Source organism: Artibeus jamaicensis, unplaced genomic scaffold, assembly GCF_021234435.1.
Source record: "Artibeus jamaicensis isolate MK-2021 breed Jamaican fruit bat unplaced genomic scaffold, CSHL_Jam_final contig_490, whole genome shotgun sequence".
Lineage (NCBI taxonomy): Eukaryota > Metazoa > Chordata > Mammalia > Chiroptera > Phyllostomidae > Artibeus > Artibeus jamaicensis.
The window spans coordinates 19181502-19197873 of record NW_026521861.1 but is presented as its reverse complement, the minus strand read 5'-3'; the positions used below and the strand labels follow the sequence as shown (position 1 = coordinate 19197873).

The 16372-nt window shown below is 54.8% G+C and overlaps 1 protein-coding gene across 1 annotated transcript in view; it reads left to right on the top strand.

Moving 5' to 3' along the window:
- The window catches only part of ADAM12 (ADAM metallopeptidase domain 12), a gene marked incomplete at its 5' end in the record, with an annotated part of 278477 nt that overhangs the window by 246201 nt on the left and 15904 nt on the right, over positions 1–16372 (top strand). The window contains 7 exon segments of the mRNA XM_037159124.2: positions 2733–2841; positions 2948–3146; positions 5197–5274; positions 7895–8003; positions 10388–10523; positions 11322–11430; positions 13127–13306. Coding sequence (XP_037015019.2) covers positions 2733–2841; positions 2948–3146; positions 5197–5274; positions 7895–8003; positions 10388–10523; positions 11322–11430; positions 13127–13306 — 920 coding nt within the window.

Below are 16372 nucleotides of genomic sequence, written 5' to 3'. Positions count from 1 at the left end.
TGACCCCGCCCCATGACACTGCAGCATGGAGCCCTCTGAGGGCCCAGACTTGAATCTTACGCTCATCCTTTTGGCATTGGAGAGGGAGAGGGAGCCCCACCCAAGCCACATCAAAGGGATTTCCCATAAGAAAAGGGTCTTTGTTCCTAGAAAGGGGGACAGGGGAGAAGCGTCCAATGAAATAAACACCGGAACAACCTCGTGTCTCCTAGGCTGCAGTTCATTATCACAAGCTCCCTGTGCTACAAAACCACCAGCAGACCCCCTCCCAACTGCGCAGCCTCTGTCCCCTGGGAGGGGGGGCAGGAGAGGCCGTGCTGAGCCGGCCCAGCCTCTGGCTGAGAGCTCACTGGCCCCAGGAGGTGGCCTGGAATCCTGCCTGGCAAAGTCCTGCAGCCTGGAATCCGAGTGGGCGCTGCAGGACGTGTAGCGATCGGGATGGAGTCACCACTGCTCACATGCACACGTTTCTAGAGGGCGCCCTGTGCATTTCACACGCCTCAGCCTTAACCATCCATGTAAGGTTTCCCATCCCAGCTTGGAGACTCCAGGGGAGAAAACGCCAGGCCCCTGGGCAAAAGCGAGCTTTGTAAACAGTTCTGCTCCATCCTCCACCTCTTGCCCCTCGGCCCCCTACCCCACCACAGTAAAAACAGCAGCAGTTTCGGAGCGCCGAGGAAAGCCGTCTGTCCCCGAGGGGCTTCCCCAACTGCCTGTCTAAAACAGGCCCGGACCCCCGACCCTGGAGTTCTCCCCCGCACGGTACTCCCACCGCTCCACCGCGGAGGAACGCAGCCACCTGTGTGTTTTATGTCTCTTCTTGCCACTCTAAAGCAAGCGGGATGTTTGTCCAAATTGGTCACCACTGTGTTCCCAGCCTGGAGGAGAGTAAGTGCCGGAAAAGTCCGTGTGTACAGCGGAAGCCTGCAGTGTGATGAGGGATAGGAGGGAGGAAGGAAGGAAGGGGAGAAGGGGAGACAGAGCCAGACAGACAGGCGGTGAATGCACAGGGTTCTTACAAACACACAAACAACCTCTGAGTTACTGGTGTTCTAGACGCCAGTTTTTTCAAACCGCTTTGATCGATTGAGTCCCAGCACTTTGATCAAAATGCCGTCAAACAGGATTAATTTAAGTTACAAAGTGCAGGCTCCACACAGAGGCTCACCCTCCCTGGCCCTCCCTCCTCCAGTAAGTAGATGTAAAAGAATAAGGGGGCTGAGCCCTGGCTGGTGTAGCTCAGTGGATTGAGCGCGGGCCTGCGAACCAGAATATCACCGTTCGATTCCCAGTCAGGGCACATGCCTGGGTTGCAGGCCAGTTCCCAGCAGGGGACGCATGAGAGGCAACCATACATTGATGTTTCTCTCCCTCTCTCCTTCCCTTCCCCTCTAAAGATAAATAAATAAATATTTTAAAAAAAGGAATAAGGGGGCTGAATGTGGAGGGAACAGACCCACCAGAGGCAGAAGCCAAGTAGGTCAGCGCCAAAGCCACATGGCGTACAGAGAGGGGACAATGAAAGACGCGCGGCCGCGGAGCCGCAGCCTCGCCTCTGTCCACAAAATGTGTCCGGTTTGAGGTGACGCCTTAAAAAGGAGACGGGGGCCTCTCTGAAATGCGTCAGAGACTGGGGTGGCAGGCGGCGGTGGCTGAGCACATCACTGACCTCAGCTGTTTCCAGGGTTCGGTTTGGCTCGATTTGTCCATCTGCTTCTTTGTTTCATGAGATGCTGATGGTGTCTGCTGGGGGCCGGCGAAGAGGAATTGGGTATGGGTTGGGGAAGGATGGACGTTTTTAGTAATAAGAGTGCCTTCTGTTTCCTGGGAGGGGGAGGCCTTGCCCTTCAGTAGGTCGCTGTCTTAGAGAGTCAACAGTCCCCTTGGAAGGTGAGTCCCCAGAGCTGGGAGTGGCATCCTGGCAGTCGGAAGTGAGGTGGCAGGACGCGCCCAGACGTGACACCCATGTGGGAGAGAGGGCAGGGCCCGGTCACACTACAGGGCACGGTTATTGCTGATGAATGTGGCATGTTTTCCTGACTTTCTCATGTGGTCGCCAACTGACCGCCCTACGCACGGGATCTGAGGGCCCTCCAAAGCCGCAGCGTCACAAACCCCATTGTCTGCTCTCTCTGCCACTGGCCCAAAGATGTGCTCAAAGTGGCCATTTCCTGAGCTCCCTGCCTCCCTCTTCCTGTCTGTGGGCACTGTCACATGGGGCAAAATGACTGTCAGGCTTTGCATCTCTGTGGGCTCCCAGGAATCTCTGCCCTGCAAACACAGGGAGCTTCGGGGAACTGAAAGCATGGTGTGAGGTGGCCGAGCTCTCATTTGCTCTCTTTCTCTCTCTCTTTGCTTGCCATGTCAATCGTCATTGCTCTTTGGAACCTGCTAGAACTTGCATTTTCTCACCAGAACAGTGTGGGATGTGGCAAAGGAGAACCAGCTGCCCCCTTTTCCAGCCAGCCACGCCCTTTCTGTCTGCGTTGGGTCCAGCCCCCCAGCCGGACCTTGTCCCCTGAGCTATGAAACTCGTGCTTGGCCAGGAGCTGAGCCAAGAGAGAAGGCTGGGCTGCCACCGGCCACCTCCTGTGGGCAGTCGGCCGGGACACTGGGTGCCAGTCCTCTGAGCACAGAACACTTGTCCCCGAGACCCACAGCCCAGTGCTGTTCACAGAAAAACACCAGAGCCGCTGGCAGATGATGACCATGCTGCCTTGCTCCTGTTCCAGGTGCGAAACCTGCCCCTGGGATCTGCTTTGAGAAAGTCAACTCTGCAGGCGACCCTTACGGCAACTGCGGCAAAGACTCCAGGAGTTCCTTCACCAAGTGTGAGACGAGGTAGGGACCTGCGTCCTCACCGCCATTGCTCTGAGCATCCCACATGGCGGGCGGCTGGTTCCAGCTCCCTGTCCTGTTGGGGGACTGTCTGTTCTTGCCCTTCCAGAGATGCCAAATGTGGAAAAATCCAGTGTCAAGGAGGTGCCAGCCGGCCAGTCATTGGTACCAATGCCGTTTCCATAGAAACGAATATCCCGCTGCAGGAGGGAGGCCGGATTCTGTGCCGAGGGACCCATGTGTACCTGGGCGACGACGTGCCGGACCCGGGGCTGGTGCTCGCCGGCACGAAGTGCGCAGATGGGAAAGTAAGGCCCAAAGTGTGATGCTCACTTGCATCATAAATGTAAGTCTGGAGCGAGGCCCACTGAGAAATGTCTTATCCAAGAACTGAGTTACGAGGTTGGTTTGTTTTTCTATAAGTCCCTTCCCTCTCCTGAATCCAGTTCTTTGCTCCTGAAAGAAAACATCCATAAATGTTAGATACCGGGCCGTCCACTGAGGTGCAGATTTGGGGAAATCAAGCTTGTTTCCTCAGTCCTTGAGTGTTAATAAGTCATTTCTCAACCCCGGGTGCCATGAGGGTTTGCAGCCAGGAAATCACTTTGGGAGAAAACTCGGCAGCTGTTGTATTGTTTTTGGAAACATGGCCTCGGATTCTGGCACAGAGTTCTTGGGGTCTTGTTCTCACCTAGGGGGCGCGCTGGAAAGTCAGATGTATTTTCAGAGACCCTCCCCAAGCAGGAGAAAATAGACAAGGAGTGGGGGGTAAGGGGAGGAGAGGAGAGAGAAGGGGGGGGAGGAGAAGGAAGAGGAAGAGAGAGACAACATCCCTCCTTCAGGCCGAGAGTTGTCTGGAGTCCAGGGAGAAAGGTAGACAGATAGTTCAGAGTTTAGAAATAAAATCCAAATTTAAAAAAAGAAACTGAAATTTTCACCTGCTGCCACATTTATCTTTCCCGCCGTAGTTTCTCATCAGACTAAATGACAGCAGGAGCGAAGGTGAGCCAGCCCCCACCTGCTTTTTGAGGGCCCTGTTTTCAAAATGATGATGAAATGGCTCACAGGGAGGCCACTGAGGGGACAGGCACCCATGCAGCTCCTTCAGCAGGGTTCCTGGCAGAAATGCCCTCTATCACCCCATCCCTCCTACACCCTGAACCGCAATGGTCCTTGAGAGCTCGAGTGACGCGTGAAACGTGTCACACGCCGTGGCTGTCTCCTCCACACACACGCCAGCTCACCCACAGGCAGGCCTTGGCGTTAGAACGGCCCCGTCTCCAAAGCTGTAGTCGGGACGGCCAGGGCAGCTGCACTCAGCACGGAGTTCCGAGGATCCGTTTAGTAGCGAGGTTTTCTCTCCACACGCCACATCCGTGTGCCTTGGCCTTGGCTTCTGCAGCCGTGGCGTTCTTCAAAAGCCTGTGTCACCTTGTCTGCGGGTTTGGCGGAGAGTGGGCCCCTGAGTGTCACTGCTGTCTCAGACCATTTCCTCTGTCAGCTGGAATGTGACACAGTCCCCTTGGCCAAGGTTGCCGCCAGCCCCCAGGGCTGCATGATTTGTGCCCGACCGAGGCTGTTTGGATCGGATGGTGAACTTCCCCTAGGAAGGTTCCATGTGATTAAAAATGCTTCTGTAATAGAGAAATTAGTCTTTCCTCCATCAACTCCACTAATTTGTAGCGTCTTATGGGAGGTCAAGGGCCTGATCCCTTGAGTCTGGAGTAGGTTATGCAACTTTGAAATGAAAGAAAATGTTCTCGACCTGCCCGGTGTCATTCAGCAATGGATGGCTGCTTCTGCAAAGGCTCCATAAGTACAAGGGGACTGTGTGTGTTCCTCCACCGAGCATCGCAGTGGGCGGTTTATGTCACTGGTGAGAGCACTTGCCCGGTGGTGTTTTGGAGAGACTCCCGCCTTGCCCCCAGGGACAAGGTTCCTGGGCCCTGCTCTCTCGGTCTCTGTGCCCACAGGGGGATCTTGTACCTCGCCCTCTCTTGTATCTTGGAGGGGAAATGCTGTCAAACGCAGATGTCATTGCCCGCTCTAAGCAAAAATCATGGGAAAACCAGTGATAATTTCTGGATCGACTGAAACCACATAAAATGCCGGGAGGAACTCGATGGTGTCCCCAGTGGTCCGAGTCCCGAAGTGGGCTGAGTGGGGGGGCAGGCGTCAGGTGGGACCTGCGTCTGGGTCACAGGAGACACGCCCCACAGAGCACCACCCAGTCAGCAGGAGGGTCCTCCTCCCCAGACTTCCCTTCGCTTGCTCGTCTTGCACCCACAGATGTGCATGCACACACGAGTGTGCCCACCGAGGTCCTGAAGCGTGTGCTGTGTTTTCCTCCTCCTATAGATTTGCCTCAACCGTCGGTGTCAAAACATCAGTGTCTTTGGCGTTCACGAGTGTGCAAAGCAGTGCCACAGCAGAGGGGTGAGTGGACGGGGCGCCTTCCTCCAGCTGGTCGTGACCAGTTAGGCGCCGCCTCTGTCGATGTCCCCCTGATCCGTGACTTCTTAAAAATAGAGCAGGGTCTCCTCCCTGCTCTTCTAGAGACATTAATTTCCCTTGACCTTTATATGGCATAACAAATGTGATTCTTATTTAACAAAAAAATTAGATTGAGCAGTAATTAACTTTCACATTAACATTCTGTGTTTTTTTTTCGAAAAGAGACTTTGTCATTTTCAAAGCAGCTTTAAAAGCAACCATCCTTCATGCAGAGTTTTGCAATAGTATTTCAGACAGAGCTGTTCCTTTACAACCAAGATTCAGAATGTATCTGAACTGAAATACTTCCAAAAGGAATTAAACTCCAAGAGGAATTAAGACAAAGAAGACAGGATACTGACCACATGTTCTCGAAATCTCAGGCAATGGGTTTCGACGCACGAAGGCTGTTATTTTAGTTCAGAGAATCTTTTGGAGAGAAGAAGCCTCTATTGTTTAAAGCATAATTTATTTTACTGATGGGCTTAATTATTTCCAATGAAACTATGTTCATCTTGATTTGCCAGTGGTTCATTTGTTTCTCTGAAAACTTTTTCTATAGAAATCATTCTCCGAATTCTATTTTTAGAACTTGCAGACACTGACCCATGATTCTAACATGGAATTATGGGGTTTTCAGAAAATCGCTGTCACCATGAAAGATGACAGTGCCACCCCTCATGTGAGGGGAGCCGTCTGTGGGGAATGGGTCCTTTTATGTCTTCGCTGGGTCCCAGTTTCCTTTCTGACAGCTGGAGGAGATGACCTCACACAGGCTTATTTCTTTACTGATGGGGAAGCCCAGGCTCACTCGGGCTGGGACACGTCTGAGGTTGCTTGACCAGCTAGCAGCAGTGCTGGGCCAGGGACCCCTCCCTTTCCAACACCCCTGGGGTCCCGTCCACACACCGGAGAGGAAAGGCCCACGTCCTCCAGGTGGATAGGGCCACTGCCAGGACTTGGCAGCACATCACGTGACCACAGCCCTTCCCTGGTGAGCCAGGCCCCCCAGCAGGCCCTGCAGGTGGAGGCAGGGGGCTGCAGTCTCTCTCCCTCCAGCTGGGAAGGGCATGGAGCAGTGTGGGCAGCCCCAGCCTGGTGCCCTGGGTGGGATGCCAGCAGCATCTCCGAGGAAACGGGCTGGACGCTCTGACTCAGCACAGGCCATACCATTAGTGCTGCTCGGCTCCCGCCCAGAGCAGCAGGTGCGCCCTCCTCCCTTAGGCTGTCCTGACGTGCAATCTCATTCGAAGCACTCAGGGCAGGTGGTTGATGGATTTTTTAAAAAGTCAGTGAAAGCAGGCAGATACCACAAGTGAGACATACACCCCAAACTGCGTTTTGCCTTATAATATAACAGTGTGCTCTGGCCCCGAGCAGCAGGACTTGGTGCCGGGCTGAGGTCCGTGGGACAGGGGCGCAGGCCGTGGCTCCGGGCTGACTTCCTCACGTGAACCAGCCAAGCGCACCAGCTGCGACCCAGGGTCTGCTTCTCGGAGTGGGAGGGGGACTTAGCCACAGGAGCAGGCTGCGCGCAGAAGCCGGCCTGCCTCCTGCAGCGCTCCCCGTCGTTTTGTAGGTGCCCCATCCCCCCAAATCCATCCCAGTTCTTTCTAGTGACTGGGTTTTCCAAGTGTCCCCAAAGCACACAACCTCATTCTTAGATGAATAACGCCCTCTTGTATTGGGGCTCCTGTTCCAATGGCTCACGTAGCAGTTCAATAATCACACGTCACAGCAGCAGGTAGAATGGGGAGCCTGGCTGGGGAGCAGCCTCCTGCTGTTGCCGTGGTAACCAGGTGAGCTGGAGCTGGCCCATCCAGGCAGAGCTCTGACCTCCATGTTAGCTCCTTGTTCAGGGCTTCCTCCTGCTTTCTAGGGGTGCCTTCCCTGTCACAGGAGAGCCATCTTCTTGTTCCAGGGGGACAATGGTCTTCGCTGGTGGTGCCCACCACATGGGACTGGAGCCCTGCACGGAACAGCCACCAGGAGGCTGTGTGCAGAGGAAGTGGGCGTTTTGAGCAGGAGACAGGGAGCAGGCTTAGTGGGAGTGTCCCCATGGCCCTGCCGTGGGCCCGCTCTGGGACCCCGGCCTTCCAGCCTCCCGTCTGAAGGTGCCCAGAGGTCGTCAGGCTTGCGACACCTGAGGGTTTGGACGCCATGTCCTGACACAGGGTCCCTCTTCACCCCTGAGGTCTTTCATCTGGGCCAGACTGGGGGGTGCGGAGGGCAGTCCTGGATCTAAGCAGAGGGACTCGGGGGTTGAGGAGCAGTGGGGGGAGGTTGAGATGCCCTATCTGTCCTCACGATTCCCTGAACAGTTGCAAACAGGCAGGCGAAGTGACAGGTGCAGGTGACACACACAAGCCCCAGGCCCTGGTCTCTGGTGTCATTGGCGCTTGGAGCTTATTCTCACGGTGACATCTAGTGAGTCCGGCTCTGTGGGTACTGAGGGGGGCTCTGGCCTCAGGGCCTTTGCCGGGCCATGGCGCCTCTGCCCTGGGGGACAGGGCACCCTAACTCTGCTTCCCTCTCGTGTGCTTCTCCCCGGCTGCCCTGAAAGGTGTGTAACAACAGGAAGAACTGCCACTGCGAGGCCCACTGGGCGCCCCCCTTCTGCGACAAGTTCGGCTTTGGAGGAAGCACAGACAGTGGCCCCATCCGGCAGGCAGGTGGGTGGGGAGGGCCCATCGGGGGAGGGGTGCTGAGTTGTGGGGAGTTGGGGGCAGTGGGAGGCCAGGGTGCAGAGAGCGTTCCAAGGAGGACACGGTGGGTTGTGGCTGTAGGTGTGGACCCCCAGGAACAGGAGACCCAGCGGGGACCCCGCCTGGGCCTGACAGCCCGAGGTCTCTGTCCCAAATTCTCCGTGTCCTCTCCCGATCTTTGGGAGGCCCCTCGCACTGCTTTGGCTGGGGGGCTGAGTTTGCCAGTTTTTAGCCTGTGACACTTTTCTTAACTGAGGTCACTTCTGCAGCAGGTGCCGAATGGGCATGCAGGTCACTGTCCCATCAAAGGACTTGGTAAAGGCCAGCCTCTGGGCAGCAGGGCCAACAGGTGGGAAGCTTATTGCCTTTAAAACTCTGACTGGAAAGACACCCTCCTCTTCAGAAAGGGTGTGCGCCCGGCGGCAGCGGCAGTGGCTTCTGTCTACCGAGCAGTTCTTACTGTGCCGGTGCCACACAGGGCATTTCACATGGGTTACCTCACCCAGTCTTACAGGACTCTGAGGTCAGCATCATTCTTTCTGTGTAAAGGACCAGAGGCTCAGGGACACTAAGTAAACTGCCCAGAGTCCCGAGGCTAAGATTAGGAGACCCAGGCCTGTCTGTCCCCGAAGACACTCCTGACCAGGGCTGTGCCTGAACCATCCGCCTCTTCATCTCAGGTGACACTGAGAAATGCCCCCAGTGCAGTGATCTCTCGTCTGAGCTCCTGCCAGGCACTTAAGGGGCAAGTCTGAGCAATGGCCCTTGTACAGAGAAAAACATAAGACAAAAGATGCCAAGAGCTGACTCAGCATAGCTGGAGCCCAGGAGCAGGTGGGAATTCGCCCAGCCCCCGGGTGTCACCACCTGGCGCTCACCTGCGCCCCGAGACACTCTCGTGGTGACCAGTGCTGCTGCACAAAACATCACCATCCCCATGCCAGGTTGAATTTGCGGCTTTGCCATCGTTTCCATGACAACAGACACAACACTGCTCTGTGGGCCAGGCAGTGAACACAGCTTTCGGGAGGGAGGGTCCCCACTACACACACACAGCAGGCACATCTGTAGAAGCAGTGTCCTGAGGAAGGACAGTGCATTACTGGTCACCCTGCCGAACTGTGAACACGTCTCAGCATCGCTCCTGGTGGAGCTCCAGGTGACTGCCTCTCAGGCCAGGCCTCACCGCAGGGGGAGGAAGGACCAGAGAGTCCCACATAGCATCCTGCACCTGCACCTCCCGCAGCATCCACTCCAGGGGCAGCAACCAAGCCCAGTGTTTCTGTCCCTCACTGACATCTCAGCCTGATGACTGGTCTCTTGCTGCACCTTCATTTTCTAATGCGACTCAAAGTGCTTGTTCTAGCCACACAGCAAGGTGTCCGTTTAAATGCCGCGGGGCCCTGCCCGCCTCCGTGCGAGCTCCGATAGGCCGAGGCGTTCAGAGGGCTTGGAGGAGAGGCGGGAGGGCCAGCAGGCGCTGGGCCGCTCCCGGGTGTGGACGTGCAGCTCAGGTCTGCGTGTCCCTGATAGGACCTGCCAGTTGGAGCCGAGGGCCAGAGGCAGGGAGGGTGTGAAGGCCTTCCCCTCAGAGGTGGCAGCCATGTCACTCTGGTATGCAGCCAGCTGGACACCCCGGTCAGAGGCGGCAGTGGGCAGGCTGGGCGACGGAAGCAGCAGCCTGAAAGGACGACCATGCACCTACTATGTGCCGCCCACCCTGACCGTTGTTGGCAGGAGACGAGGGATGTATGGGATCTGTGGCCTCAGGAGGTTCGGCCCTGTTGAAACACAGACAAGGGCCCCGTGAGCCCGGCCCTGAGCGTCTGCCCCAGGCCCCCCTGCAACTTCCCACACATGGAGGGGCCGTGGAGTCCTGCCCAAAATGAAATGGGTCAAATCACAGGAAAGGCGATGTTTCCATGGAGAAGATAAACCGCATCCTCCCGGAAAAGGGGTTTGCCCCTAGAAGCTGGGCTTCACGTCCCTGACATAAAACAGACCCTGTGGGCATCTCGCAGGGTCTGTTGTTTTTTTTCTTTTCTTTTCTTTTTCCTTCTAATTTGACAATGTCCAGAAATAGGGAGTCTTGGTCTAAAGAAATGGAAAAATAAAAAAATAAACCAGGCTGTGACACTGAAGACTTCCCTGCTGCTCCCACGCTTCGGGGGCCCTGGGGGCCGGGGCTGTGGCCCCCCCTCCCAGAGAGGCCAGAAGGGAGTGACGGCCATGCAGACACCTCGCAGGGCTTCACTTCCTTCATTTCCAATCCTTCAGGGTCCGCAGGGCCGTGAAGCTCCCGATTCCCTTGTCCCTGCCTCCGTCCCTGAGTGTGGCACATTCTGTTTCAGACAACCAAGGTCTCACGGTGGCCATCCTGGTGGCTGCCCTGTGTCTCCTCACGGCCGGATCTGCCGTTTATCTCACGAGGAAGCCGCTGATACGCCTGCTGCTCACAGACAAGAAGACCACCGTGGAGAAGCTCAGGTGCCCGGGCGCGGGTCGTCTCCGCAAGGCGCGGCGGCGCCCTAGCGAAGAGGCGGGCAGACTTTCTGGCGAGCAGAACCGGTGCGGGGTTTCGTCTTTACGTTTCCGCCAGACCAGCGGCCCCTTTTCACTGCCCTTCACCCCGTTTGCTGCCCGCTTATAACATGAGCAAGCAGGGTGCTGAGGAAGCTTGCCCGTGGGTTCTCGCCGCCCTGGCGTTGGTAACTCTTATAAGATACAGGATGTTAAAATGCTTGCACCAGATTTCTGATCCGAACACATTCGGACACTGTTGCTGAAACACCATCTTTATATCAAATGTCTCCCAGGTGTCACAGAGCTGCAATTCTGTGACTTACAAAAGCTAATTTGACAGGATAGTGACTTTGGGGAGAAAACAATTAGTATTTATTTATTTTCAAGATTTTATTTATTTATTTTTAGAGAGAAGATAAGGGAGGAAGAGAGGGAGAGAAACATCAATGTGTGGTTGCCTCTCATGCTCCCCCTACTGGGAACCTGGCCCATGACCCAGGCATGTGCCCTGACTGGGAATCAAACCAGAACCCTTTGGTTCGCAGGCTGGTGCTCAATCCGCTGAGCTACACCAGCCAGGGCTGGTATTTATTTTTTAATCTTGCGAGAGCGTTACATGATTTTACTTTTGTATGTTTACCCACATGGAGTTAAAACAGTAAATTGGGGGTTTCTTAAGGGTGATAGTGAACAAAATAGAAAAAAATTAGGTCAGCTGGAGGGAAAAGGCCCTCAATGAGCACGTGCGGGTTTGCGTTGCAGGTGCGTACGCCCGGGCCGGCCCTCCGGCAGCGCCCAGCCCGGTCAGGCTCACCTCCTGCACCTCAGCAAAGGCTCAAGGAGGAAGCCAGCACAGCCCAGCCCGTCCACGGTGAGTGGGTCCGTGTGCAAGTGAAGACGTGGGCTCCGGTGGGACGGACCCCGGACTGAAACGCAGACCAGCACCTGGGTCCCTGAGGCGGTGGCCAGGGGCTGGGAGGCGGTCCCAGTGCCCTGTGGCAGCTCTACGAGGTCCCACGGGGGCAGGCACTGTCCCCTGGGTGACAAGGTGGGAGGTCGTTGTGAGCCATGGTCTGTCCAGTCACAGAGGCCAGCCAGACTCCCGGGAAGCCCCTGGGCCTGCCATCAAGCAGGTCCCTGTCTCCGGGCCCCTCCTGTGGCCTCAGATGCCACCCACTAGGTGGGGTGAGCTCCCTTGGCCCACTGTCACCCCCCAGTGAACCCCCAGAGTCACATAGCCCTGGGCTGGGGAAGCTCTGTCCACTCTGGTTTTGAGGGGCTAGAACCTTAACCCCCAGTATCTTCTGGCTCCCTACTGCCTTGTAACTTCCTGCCACCCTGATAAATTAGTACCGGAGTTCACGCTGATGTAGTATCTCCAAAGGGTTTTGATGTACCCACACAGGAATCCTTGACTACTGGACTCAGTCAAGCAATTTTGTCTCCCTTGGTCTGAAAGTGGAGGGGGCGGGGCTCCAAAGAGGAGGTGGCCACTCCCGGCAGGCCTCCCGGCAGGCGTTTGCCGCCCTTCATCCCCGAACACAGGACTAGAGCAAGAACAGCTTTATTTCTGAGAGCCAGAAATGGGGGTGACCCAAATAGGCATCGATCCGTGCAAGGGTGAACCCACTTCGGCACCTTTACATGGTGGACGGCTCCTCCACAATTGGAAGGGACAAGCCACCAACACACTCCACATCGTGATGAACCGAGAGATAATGACGCGGAGGGAAAGAAGCCAGACAGGAAGGAGTAGATGCTCTGATGCCATTTACGTGAAATTCCAGAAAACACACACTCATTAATAGTGACAGAAAGCAGGCCCACAGTTACAGGGGAGGGAGCTGGGAGGGTGGGCGGGAGGGTGACAAGGAGTGTCTCTGGGATGATGGATTATTTCATTATCTTGCTTCTCAAGATTTCATGGGTGTGGACATGTGTCGAAATTGACCAAACGGCACATTTTAAATATACACAATTAATCACATTAAGTGCACCTCAGGACAGCTGTTTTTAGAAAGAGAAAAGAGGGAGGGAGGGAGGGAGGGCAGGGGCACAGGCTCACGCTGCCTCTGTCCTCATCTGTCACTAATGCCGGGGTACCCTGCAGAGGCCCTCCAGCCGGGGACCCCTCACCCCAGCCCTGGCCTCCAGGACCCCCGCGCTCCTTCACCAGGAGCTGTCCTGGGTCTCCATTGGGGCCACGTGGCCTGGGCGATGTATTTCCACAGCTCCTTTGCCGTTCCCTTCAGTCCGGTCTGTGTCTCCTTGCTTGGCACTTGCTCAGGTGTCTTGAACCTATTTGTCCATGAATGAAATCAGTTTTTTTTCAATCCAAATAGAACTCAAGCCCTCTCTCCCAGATTTGGGGCAGGGTGCTTCTGTCAGAATTTGAAGTTTAACTAAATGATGGCCCATTCCCTCTGGTGCGCCTCCTTGATTTCCACCCCTCACTCCACCCCACCTCCCCTTCAGCTCCGGCAGACGCGTCAGCGGGGCCTTGTCCTTAAGGAATAGAATATGGGTTTGAGACCCTCGTATCATGGCTTTTTGCTCCCACCCTGCAGGACAATCCCAAGAGACTGCCGCCGTGCCAGAGCGTGGACATCAGCAGGCCCCTCAAAGCCCTGGACCTCCCGCGGCCTAGCTCACCTCAGCGGGTGCTCCCGACCCTCCACCGGGCTCCCCGCGTACCCAGTGTCCCCATCAGGCCCCTGCCAGCCACCCCGGCTCCCAGGCAGGTCCAGGTAGGCCCTCAGCTGCCAGTGTGACGGGTGCAGTTCAAGTCCCGACTCTGAGACTTGCTATGCCTGGACTGGGACAGGCCACTCTCCTCTGCGGGGCCGCCGGAAGCTCCTCGGATGCTGCAGTGAGCTGGTCGGAGTACGGCTTTGAGCACAGCGCTGGGTGTGCCGTAACGACGGTGCCACGGTTGTTAGTTACCGTGGGGGGGTTTCTGTGATCGGAGCAGTGAGGGTGTCCACGCAATTACTGTCCTAACCGTGGCACTGTCGAGATGCGCAGGGCCGCTGGGAACGGTTAGGCCTGGACAACAAAACCGGGCGGTCACTTCGGGAGCAGCAGTGGGAGTGCTTTCTGGCCATTCGTCATTTTCCGATCGTTTATACAAAGTTCACACCGCCCGCTCAGCTTCACAGTAGACGCAGCACCAGATACATTTCATGCCGCCTCGTGTCTCTGCTGGTCTGGGGAAGAACTGTGTTCTGACCGTCAACGTGACATTGTTTCACAATAGGAAACGTGGGGTGGGGAGTGCAGACAGGCAAATGAAAAGCACAAACAGGCAACCCCTGGTGACTTTTCACGATTATCTGCTACATTTTCTTCTAGTAATTGTGGATATATCTATAATTATGTATATTTTAAAAACATCATTTAGATTATTTTATAAGGACATGGCTTTTTTGCCTTAAAATCATTCATATTTACCACAGGATTAAAAATTATTTTTTTAAAAAAAGGTTGTTCTATCCTGGCTGGTGTGGCTTGGTGGATTGAGCACTGGTCTGCAAACCAAAGGGTCACCAGTTCGATTCCCAGTCAGGGCACATGCCTGGGTTGTGGGTCAGGTCCCCAGTAGGGGGCATGTGAGAGGCAACCATACATTGATGTTTCTTTCCCTCTCTTTCTCCCTCCCTTTCCCTCTCTAAAAATAAATTAAATCTTTTTTAAAAATGTTATCCTAAGGATAGCACTTCATGTGCATACAGAATATGTTTTAAGTACTTGACCATCAACAGATACGTTTGGCTGGTTCCAAGTTTTGCTATAATACAGAGCTCTGATACAAAGGTCTGTAGAGATAAATTTTGGACCACTTTATTCTCTGAGGGGAGATTACTCAAAGTGAAAATACAGGTTGAAGAGTGGTATAACCACTTTAAGTATTTTTCCAGGACTTTTATATTCATTTTTATCCCATTATCATAGACCAGCCGTCTCAATATGTCTCCACATAACTTTGTTACTACTGAGCACTTCAGAGCTTTGCCTGTGTTATGTACAGAACACAACGTCTCCTCGGTTACTGAGAGTGGGTGTTGAAGTTTCCGACCACAAAGGTGTCTCCCTTTAGTCCCTCTCTTTTTCTTCTGTGTTCTGAAGCTCCGTTTGTGCTGCGCACGGTCGGTCAGGTGGCGTGTCTTCCGGGGGAAACTGACCATCCGATCCCCGAGTACTGTCCCTCTTACCGCTGTTCCTGCGCTCCGTTCAACAATCTGCTCCAACTACTTTACTTTCGATGAGCATTTGCGAGGTACGGCTTTTTCCATCTTTTTCACTCTGAACCTGCCTGTGCCGTTTTACGTGAAATGAGTTCCTCGACGACAGCACAGAGTTGGGCTTCATCTTCTCCATCATTCTTCAGCTACTGTCTGCTCGTCAGCGTGTTCAGGCCCCTTACATGTGACGAAGTCCCTGATCTGCGAGCGTGTCTGTCTGCCATTTTATCGGTGTGTTTGCTCCTTCTAACTTGTGTTGGGCTGCTCTTTCCTGAGTTCCTGTGGGTCAGCTGAACATTTTTTAGTCGCCTGAGCTGATTTGTCTGTAGGGCTTTGGAGTGTAGGTCTGTGTGTGGTTTTTTCGTGTGGTTGTTCTAGGACCGAGTGTCTCAGCCTGGGCTCTGCTGCCGCTTTGGACCAGATGAGGCTCCATCGCGTGGGTCTTGGTCCCGCCGTGTCCTAGACTGCGGGCCGGCGTCTCGGTCTCCACCAACTGGACAGAGCAGCCGTGTGCTCACGCCTCCTCGCATCGCCAGGTGTCTTCCAGGGTTGAGCTCTGCTGCTCCGAAGATCACAGCTTGTGCGTGCGATTCACCGCAGTCCACCATAGGACCAGCGCTTTGTCGCCACAAGAGGAATGTGAAACTGTCACCACCGTGCAGGTTCTGCCCCCGTGACACAGAGGTGTTATGCGTGACCATTGTACACACTGAGAACCACTTCAGATGCTGCGATTTCTGCCCTACCACGTCCACTCCTGTGTTCGCCCTTTCTCCTCGTCTCTCACCCCTGATATTCCAGGGGTCTTCTGTTTATCCGTTCACTCTCCTGTGTGTCTGGAAACTTCCTCTAGCAATTTTGAGGAAGCAGCCCTACCAGCGATGAATTCTGTTGGTTTTCCCTCATCTGAAAATGTCTTCATTTCACCTTTGCTTCTGCGGGATCTCTTCACTAGCTGCAGAATCCCTGGTTGACTGTTTTCTTACGTCAACATTTGCAGACATTCCCTCCTTCTCCACTTCCTTCTGGTGTCCATGGCGATGAGAAATCAGTGGGAAGCTCTGCCCATGGTCTGTCTTTCAGGGAAGAGGTGCAGCTGGCCTTTGCAAGAGGGAAGGAGTGCAGGCAGGGCTCTGGTGCCCGGGGAGGGGAGCAGGGGCGTGGCTTATCGCTGCTGCTCACCTGCGGGTAGAGCGAGGTCAGGTACGGCCAAAATGTCTCTCGTTTATCGGGTCACTTTTGTCCTGGTCTTTTGCCTGAAGACACCAGAGTTCCCTTGGGCTTTCGTTGACCAGGCACCATTGGCATTTCCAGACTGGGGGGCAGTGCTTCTCCAGAGCCCAGGCCCAGATATTAAAAAGGCTTGAATGAATGAGTGAGTGAATGAAACAACTCACTATCGGGTAGTTCCTTGAAGTCCACTTACTTCTCGTAAACTTTCAGAGGCCCTTTCTGTTGCCTTACGGGTTTTCTCGAGACTCTCTTACCATTAGCAGGAGAAATGGGGCAGGATGTGCTTCCTCCTCCTTCTCCGGGTCTCATTTCTTTTTGTCTCTTTGGTTACTGGTGCCC